Here is a 9,905-nt window from a genome sequence, read left to right on the forward strand (position 1 = left end):
GTCTGCGTCTCCTCTCCACGGATATAAACACCGCAGGTCAATTCTGTTCTTGGGAATCTTGACCTTTTGTATCTCTGTGGCGTGTGTTCTCTGTCACCGAGGGAAGATATCGTCGTAGATTTCTAGTGAACTATTATGGATTGATTCTTCAGAACTCATGCGAGTCCTGTGTATGACACTAGTTGACGACCGTATCCTAGGAAATGCTTCCATACGTCGCATAATTCTTTAGTAGTGTTGACAAACAATACCCTCAAGGAAATTGTTTCCTTATGGCTGCGCTTATGTTCGAACGGAAGGATAAATCGTTGTAAGTAAAACATTAGCACTTTTTTAAACGTATCTTGTATGATCTTGCACTTACAGGCATAGACGTGCGCACGGGGAGGGCAAGGTGGAGGGGGAATTGCCCCCCCCCCCTAATAATGGATGTCCGCATCCGCAGATATTTTTCACGGAGGAACAAGCAAGGTATTTTTCCATGGGGCTTATTACCCCGATAATAGTGCTGCCCCTTCCAAAAAAAAACACCGCTTGAATTTGAAATTATCGCATTAATGTAAATTACTATGACTGAAATCAAATTATACATGTGAAATGTATACTTTTAGGTTGACATTCGATTTCTAATGGGGAGGTGTGCACATCCTTCCCCACCCCCACACACTTCCAGACGTCCATGTCTCTATATTATTATACTTTCACCTAGAAATATAGTGTAGAGGAATCTTACCGCCGTTATTAAAAGATATGCTCTTAAAGAAAATCAAGTTTTTTCAAGCCATTTAAAGTTCAAAGCAAGTACGGGGAAAGGGGGTGCAGTGGCGCAACCACAGGGGCTTGTCAAGTTCAGAGCCGTAGCTAGGGGGCGGCGGGAGTTGGCCCTGGGCGCCGAACGATCTAAATGAAAAAATGTAAAAGAGAATGCCATGGCGCCCTATGAAATTTTTTGTGCCATAAGAAATCAATATCATTTTCAGTTTGCGAAAGTTCGAATCTAAAAATTTTCTTGCTCGCTTCTCTCGCAGTTTTATTGTTTTCTTTAATGCATTGTAAATTACCAGAGAGAGAAGTTATAATTACTAAGTACTTCAGACTCTTGCTGCTAAACAGTTTTGTCTTAAATGCGTAAACATAATTGTTTGGAGGAAAAGGAATGCAGCCACATTTCAGAGACAATTTATTTATTCGTTATAGTGCCTCTATTTTACTGCATTATATATACATATGTGTGTGTGTGTGTGTGCGCGCGCGGGTATATATATATCCATCAATGCAATGAAACTAAAACAGTGAGATAAAGTGAGATTTTTCTTTCCCGACTGAACTTTCATCACTACAGGAACAATGGGACGCAGTGACGTAAAGGTGCATCGTACAGAAAAGGTAATACTGTAGAGTGGGCGAAGCGAGCCGGAAATATTTTAGATAATTCATTTACCGATACCAGCTGATATTATCCCGCCGTTTTGGTCTTTCACAGTGTCCTCAAAAATGTCACGTGACACTTTCGCGGAGTCCAATTATCCTGGAAATTATACAAAATTCAAACTTTCCTTTCATTTTGCATCAATTTTGCATGAAAACTGTATTGTTATTACATAACTTCTCTTTTAATATTCTGATGTATTCTTGAATATTTTAAACCAAATTTCTTGCTAAGTTGAGAAGGATATTTGCACACTAATACTGATCAATATTTTGAAAAGGGGTGTAAGGGGTGACCTTCTACGTAGTACACCCAATTGTCAACCTCACTTCCACGTATACTACTTTTCCGGATTCTCTGGAGTAGCGACGCGCAGAGGGGAAAGCTTGTGGGTGGGGAAGGGTGCGGGATGAAAGCAACGAAGTGCTGCGCGGTGTAACCGCCGTAAAGCTAAACGCTTTCTGCTGCCAATTTCTTCTTTTATTCTTAACAATGGCCAGTGTATTGTTTTACACAAATAACAAAATAATATTGCACGTTTATTTGTCTTTTGATGCTACGAAGAACAGAAAAAAATTTAAACAAATTTAAACATACATTTTCAAAAAAAAAAACATGCAAATAACCACAAACTATGAAACATCATGTATCAAAATGTGTTTTAAACAAGTCTGAAAAACATGTTTAAAACACTTTGTTTTAAACGTTTTAAACATTTGTAAAAAAAAACAAAGCCATGTGTTTTAAACTTTTCAAACAAGTTGTTCTCGAACACATTCAACACTATGCGGCGCTTTCCTGAATGCAGAGTTCCCCTAGACTTGCGAGCTGACATGTTTACTACGGAGCTACTGGACCGCGAATGAGCAGTCAAGTCGCCCCATCCCGTGGATGCCCCTCCCCTCCGCATGTTCATTGGACGAGGCGCACATCCTTCAATATGCGCCAAGAACGCGTTCGCGTTCTCTTACTCCAGAGAATCCGGGAAAGGAATATAGTACATCCTGGACTGCATTTTGACTAACCAGGCTCTGCCGACTGGCCCTATGATCAGTATAATTTTGTGTGTGGCTTCCTGTGTTTTGTCGCTATATGTGCTGAGTGCCTCTTTACAGACTCAGCTTTTAACCGGTCAGAAAATTTTAAGATTTTAGTTACAGCACGGCATTACAGTTATGCTATTTTAGTTATGGTACGGTGATGGACCCCGTATAGCGTGACGGGTGCAAAATAGCCTCAGTGCTGACGCACTCAGAATTTTAAATCCACAATCAAATGAAATCAATATTTTGAAAAAACTTTCAATTGATTGATTTGGTGTTTTAAGTCCACTTTATGCACAGTAAGGCTAATAGGGACTGGGCCTACAGTTTAAAGTGAGATTCGAACCACTATGTGCCTCCACCGGGTATTGAACCCGGGACACCTTGATTACAAGGCGACGACGCTACCACTGCGCCATCGGAAAGGCCCAGAAAAAAATTAATTGTTGCAATTCTAAAGTATTAATATCGGTAAGAGTATCGGAATTGTTTGAAAATGGTATCGGCTGAGCCCTAATTATTATTATTGTAAATTGACAATATTCATTTATTACTAATAGGGCGCGAAAATTTCCACATTGCCTCGCAACTTTTCTTTTCCGACTATTTAATTTTTTGGTCGATCGGCAGCTTGAGCGACCGCCCCGCTCCCCGTAGATATCGACTATTGTAAATTTAGAAAATTATTTTTACCTTCTATTTAGATTGTACATGTACCTTTATTTAATGGCCTTGTTGGTACAATGGCCATTTATTTAATGGCCTCAGTTAGAACCCACGTGCCAGACTTGATTTGAACCCCGAACCCTCGCGTTGGCGTTAATTTCTCCGATAACGCAAGTGCCAGATGAACTTTGAGTTTCTTGTTACTGGTATGAACGTAAGTGGTTGTGTCTCATCAGCAGGAAAAAGGTTATTTTAATTGAAATATCTGTTCGTTCGACAAGTTGCTTCAATCTTGATTGGTTACAAACAGTATATTTTAATTGGTTGAGGGTTAAGACTTACTAAGTGGTTAATGGGTAGCACATGGTCATCGCGTCGAATCCCATTGCCGCTGTTTCATGGCTTTCGAGACCGGAGTCCGCGACTGTTTCTTACATGTTGCTTCCGAGTTGTCCTCACGATGCTGTATCAAAACCCAAATTTTTCGAGCTCTTACCAGGAATCGAACCCAATTTTCCCAACTGCACGGTAGCTCCTGTGTGAGAGATTTAATTGATTGAGTTGGTGTTTTAAGTCCACTTTATGCACACTAAGGCTAATCGGGACTGGGACTTCAGTTTAAAATGGAATCCGAAGCTCTATGTGCCCCTACCGGGTATTGAACCCGGCGGCACACCTTGATTACAAGACAATGACGCTACCATTACACCATCGGGGAGGCCTCTCTGTGAGAGAATATGTATGGGCTCTTTGTCTCGTATGCATACAATTTGGCAACTTGCTGTATATAATTGTTATTTATAAAATCTCAAAGTAACGCACATATAGGCTACTGGGGGAGGAGGGACAAGGGAAGTTTGTCTTCTATTGGCAGACAAGGCATAGCGCGTGGACAAAAAGTGGCAAAAAGTTTGGGGGTAACTGCTACCTTGGCCGCATAATCGACGCCACTGACAAGGAACTATTATTATTATTATTATTATGTAGTTGAACTACGATAGTCCTGTTGTTCAGGATTCCCGCGGGGACACGGGTTTGATTCCGTGGTGGGTGATGTAAGATCGGAACTTTTACGGCCTAAAGCGGCTCTGCGGTTCATCCAGTCTAGAATAAATGGTAAAATGGCCGAGATCGAGAGTGTGTGAGGCCTACCTATGCACCCCCTTCTCCGAATATGTAATCTTCATGGTACAGTGCAATAGGGCAAGGGGGACTTTACCGTTTACTATTCTGTAGAGTACAACATCTAACATACAAAATAATATAATTTATATATTTCATGTAGACTTTAAGAATGGACTCTTGTAAGTGATCCTGGTACGTTTTTGTTCGAATCCTACATTAAACTATAATTAGGGACGTGAAGTTTTCGTTTTAACGACAACACCGAAAAGTTTAGGAAAGCAAAGTAAAGTGTTTAAAATGTATTTGAGTGGGTAAAGGAGGCAAGTTTTCTTTGTTTCGGGTTCGCGAAATAACGCGAATTTCGCCATTTTGCAGAATAACACCGAATTTTGCACTTTAACGCGAAAAACGCCGCGAAATATGCAATTTAAACTGGGGATAACACTTAATTTGCTCGAAAATAACTACCTGAAGCGCTATGAGATCTATCATTTCTAGTCTAGTTGATGAGAGTTCGATTCAAAAGAGATTGTCATGCTTCATTTATTGCAGTTTGGCGCAGAAATGACTGACAGTGGTTTGGCCTCGTCCTGAAATACAATTCGCTGCGGGGATCTTTCCAAAAGGGAAGTTTCGTAGGAGCGGAAACATTTTCAGATAGAAAAACCTGAGTAGGTTAGCGGTGTGGGTGTACAGTATATGTGTATTTTGAGGTCGGAGGGGGGAATTTGGCTTCGTTAGGGAAATTTCAGTCAGTCAGAATCACTGAAGCTGCATGGTTTGTGCTTCGTCTTGAATTTCCATTTCCGTCTGTGGTGTACTTCGAAGCATCCGAAAGCCAGCAGTAAATACGTTAGTTGCTTTCTGAAAGACTTTATGCTTCAGATAGTGAAACAAAGTGGCAACTTTCTGTCGTTGAAGGCTTCGAGAAGCCTAAAAAAAGGAAAGAAGGCAAGGAGTACATCACACTTCGAACTGTGGAAGACTTTGTTAAAGCAATTATTTCACTTCCATGCACTGGAGTGAATAGAAAAAGAAAAATGCTATCTTTCATTAGAAGTGCGTTTTGCGTAGGAAGTGTTGTGAGTGAATACTCTGATATGTGGAAAATCATCAATGTTATTGTAAACTGAAAAGAGAATTTAAGACAACATTTTTTGAAAATTTTATTCTTGGAGAGTGACAAGCAATAAATTTGGTCATTTCTCACAAAAGTAAGCCTTAAATTTAGTTATTTTTGTCATTAAAACTAAAGTTTTCCTAAATTTTCCAGAACTAAAGCAATGTGAAAATTTTATGCACAGAAGAAACAGCAAAAACGCGTGTAAAATAACATCGATTTTAAATTAATAACACCGAATTTTGCCCTAAACCGCGAAAAGTAACACTGAAATTTAGGGAAAAATAAAACTAAAACTTCACGTTACTAACTATTAGTCCAGTCCCCGTTAACGTGCATGAATAGGGATAGACAAGAAAATAACGGTAAAATCACTTATTATCGCCTGATTTTATGCATTGGTAATTTTCTTATCTTACATCTCTATTCTTCCACTTTCGGCTAATCGCGACAATGACGAAGAACTGGTGATTACATGAAACTGATGAAGGGACAGTGACAGGACAGGACTCGAACCATTAATCTGAAGTAGTGAGATGATGTGCCGGTCACCGATTGATTGGTTCATCGATTTGTTGTTTAAAGTCCACTTTATGCACAGTAAGGCTAATCGGAACTGGACCTACAGTTTAAAGTGGGATCAGTGTTGCCACATGAAGAGAAATTTCCCTTTTGCAGGGAAATTCGGACCCAAATTTTAGCCAAAAGGGAAAAGGGAATTTCGATGAAAAATGCCACAATTTCAGGGCAATTTTAAGACATCTGACTACATTATTACAGTTAATGGTAAGTTCCAGTTTCATATTCACATTTTCATTGTTTCTGTTCTTTTTTCTGATCCCTTGAATATAGCTTGTATATATTTATATTTCTGTTAAGTACATCTCTTTTCTGCACCTTCGGATAATAGTAACGATGAAGATTAACGATTAAATGGATTCCTTACCAGGATCCAAACCTGGGACATCTGATCAGGAAGCGATGAAAGTGACATGCATGTAAAAAATTTAACATTTTTTTATTCACATGGACATGAACCAACGGAAATACTAGTACTACTGCTTCCAGCACCACTAATAATAATAATAATAATAATTACAACTACTGCTACTACTACTAATAATTCTTCTTATTATTATTATATGATTTGCTTAGGTGAAGGGAAAAATTGGTCCAAAAAGGGAAATTTTACTCCTTGGAAAGGGAAATTGTACCCTCATATTGTGGCAACACTGAGTGGGATCCGAACCACATGTGCCTCTACCGGGTATCTAACCCGTGACCCCTTGATTACAAGGCGACGACGCTACCACTGCGCCATCGGGGAAGTCCTGGGTCGGCGGCGGCGCACTCTGCTACCCTTTCTTCCAAAGGGTTGTTTCGTCAGAGCACTCCACATTGTGTTTGGAAGTTATCAAACAAGGGTTATCGCCAGCTACTCAGGGTCACGTGACATCTTCATTCTCTTCTCTCTCATTCGTACTTTGGATGCGCAACTGTCCGCTTTGCTTCCTGTTCCTGTTCTTGATTAAAAGTGAAGGCAGTGAAGATTAGCGACGATACTCTCATAGTAACTCACAAAAGGCTGTAGTTGAGTTCATAGACAGGCTAATCGGTACTGGACCTACAGTCAGGGTTGTTGGAGGTCAATCCTTAAACTGATTAGGAAAACGTTTCCTGGAACGTATTTAAATTAATCCGAAAAAAAGTTCCTGTACCGTATTTACATTTATCGTGAAAGGAGGTTCCTGGACCGGATTGAAATGTATCCGAAAAAAAAGGATCTTTACGGTCCAGAACCCAGTTCCTGGACCTTTAACAACCCTACCTACAGGGTGGGAAATAACCTTTTGCTAGGGGTCCACAGTAAAATGTAACAACAATTAAGAAATTACGGTAATACCAAATGTTTACTATGACAATTGTGGTTACAAAAACAAAATTAAAAGTTAGTATGCCCGCCGTTTGCTTCTCTCACAGCACGAAGACGATCAGGGTAGGAGCTCAGAAGATTCGCAAACAGTCCGTATTCCATTCCATGTCACGGAGGACTTGTTCCAGATGTGCAAGGAGTGTTGCCCGGGAATAGCGGTCCGGTCCGCGTTCCCCTATCATCAAGGACTCAACTGCGTCCTTCAGAATAGCCCCAAAGTGCTCCGCTGCATTCAGGCCCGGTGATGCACCCGGCCATTGCTGCTGAAGTAGTCAATGCCACTTCGCCGAAGAAGGTCTTGGGTAGCATTTGCCTTGAAGCAAGGTGCTTTGTCGTGAACTAACTTTTAATTTTGTTTTTGTAACCACAATTGTCGTAGTAAACATTTGGTATTACCATAATTTCTTAATTGTTGTTACTTTTTCCTGCAGACCCCTAGCAAAAGGTTGTTTCCCACCCTGTACAGTTGGGACCGAACCACTATGTGCCTCCACTGGTTACGAATCCAGGATCCCTTGATTCAGTGGCGGATCCAGATGATACAGTTGGGAGGGGTGAATTCAGCCGTGTACCTCACTTCACCGAGAATCAATTCTAACATACATTTGCACTGTTTTATGTAAACATTATATAATACTGTAAACAGGAAAAAAGGTGGACTTCAATCAGGCTTTTAAAAAATTGTCGAGTCTGTTATACTTGGTGATAAATGACAGAACATTTGAGTCTTCAAAAATATTAGGCAGTTGGGTGGTGCGATCACCTCTTCCGCCCCCCTCCCCGTCGATCCACGCCTGAGACTCTCGACTCACGATTGAGATCGGGCAAAAACTAATGTCGACCTCTGTTAATGGGGTAATTAGCCTCCACTGCTAATTACCCATTTTACAACTTTTTATTGTGCGCTCGGAAGAGTTTAACGTTTACGGTTGTTGAGTCTTCAAAACGTCGGAAATGGCTCATTTGTCAAATTAGCAGTTTCACTAAGAACACGTAATTTTAACCGGTTTCCGTATATTGCAATTATATGTTAGGTCTACTACCATATTAACATCAGTACACGTTATAAACTCCATGTGATATATGAATTTCAGCGGTAGATATTGTCTGTACATAATTGATCCCCCGAGTGAATGAGGAAGAATTATTGTCTGGTAATAAAGATACTCCGGGTTCGAAAAACACTGGGCTTAAATTCCCAATTAAGTTTGAGGTCCTATCCCGATTGGGCTGCCTGAGCATAAAGTTAGGCACAACTTCACAGATGAGGAACTTGTCTTGTCTCAAGTTGCAAACTCCTGTCTCCTCGTCTTGTTTCAAGTCTAGAAATGATATACAACCTTTGTCAGAAAAGTTCCAGGACTGATTCTTTTATTCCTTACCCGTAATATTCAAACACAAGAAATGGGTGTTATTCGTCACCTGATATGTCACCTGATAGAAATGGCTTTGGACGTGTTTGCATGTAAACACACTAGGTGGCAGGGCTGTGCTTAGCAGCCCACTGTTTGGCTTGTTTGCGCATTTAGTTGGAAGTTACACAAGTGTCGTGATGGACGTGCATTCCGAGCAGAGAGTTAACATTAAGTTTTGTGTTAAGGTGGGAAACCCCTAGTGAAACATGGAATATGATACAGCAAGCATTTGGTGACAAGGCATTATCGAGTAGCCGTATCTTTGAATGGCACAAAAGGTTTCGGAAAGGCAGAGATTCTGTGCAAGATGATCCAAAGACAATGTTGATCCCATTTTTTCATGCTAAAGGTTTGGTGCACCATGAATATCTGCCTGAAGGACAAACGATAAACAAAAACCTTTATATTGACGTCCTGAAACATTTGCGTCAAGCAATTCTGCGGCGCCGTTCTGATTTGTGTGCATCTGGGCAGTGTTCTTATGGCACGACAATGCAAGGCCACATACTGCTATATCTGGAATATCTGGTCAAGCATCGTATCTCTGCTTTACCACATCCCCCATATTTACCCGACCAGTTACCGTGTGATTATTTTTTGCCTTCTCCCCGTGTGCAAACACCGCTGGAAGGGAAGGGCCATGAAGATATTGGTAGCAATCCAATCGGTTTTGTGACAGATGTGCTGAGAAGCATCCTAGATGAAGCTTTCCCTGCTTGCTTCCATGGTGTCCAGAAACGGTGGCAGCTGTGTATAGATAGCCGAGAGGACTATTTTGACAAAACCTAGGACCATTAGTTTCTAAGTTGAATAAATTCTTTTTTACGAGCTCAGTCCTAGAACTTTTCTGACAAAGGTTGTACACCAAAAATTAGAAGTGTTATACAAATTAACTAAAAACACAAGTTTTTGTACATAAAGGAACACGTATCTGTATCAGATAGTCCTTCCCTTAGCCCTACGCCTGTCTCCGTGGTGGAGTGGTTAGCACTGCGCACTTCGATGCCAGGAGTCCCGGGTTAGAATCCCGGCATCGGTGTACCTTGTGAGTGTTCCTTCAACAATTTCATCATATCATCACTCATCCTCATCCTCGCGATTAACCATAAGTGGCAGATGTGCGAAGTTAAATGTACCAAGTCAATCAATCGACCTTAAAACTGCGTAGAAAATT

The 9,905-nt window shown here is 40.7% G+C and overlaps 1 protein-coding gene across 1 annotated transcript; it reads left to right on the top strand.

Annotated features, from left to right (window-relative positions):
• The first annotated feature begins 8,944 nt into the window (after positions 1 to 8,944).
• LOC145981460 (histone-lysine N-methyltransferase SETMAR-like) lies at positions 8,945 to 9,520 on the top strand. Its single transcript, XM_083114690.1, has one exon. It carries the CDS (start codon positions 8,945 to 8,947, stop codon positions 9,518 to 9,520), a length of 576 nt encoding a protein of 191 aa, XP_082970816.1.
• Positions 9,521 to 9,905: the final 385 nt, after the last annotated feature.

This window comes from Lepisma saccharinum, chromosome 29 (genome assembly GCF_977018435.1).
Source record: "Lepisma saccharinum chromosome 29, izLepSacc3.1, whole genome shotgun sequence".
Classification (NCBI taxonomy): Eukaryota; Metazoa; Arthropoda; class Insecta; order Zygentoma; family Lepismatidae; genus Lepisma; species Lepisma saccharinum.

Bases quoted from the DNA above. Each gene is read 5' to 3' on its own strand.
- LOC145981460 (XM_083114690.1), top strand. From the start codon at position 8,945: ATGATACAGCAAGCATTTGGTGACAAGGCATTATCGAGTAGCCGTATC.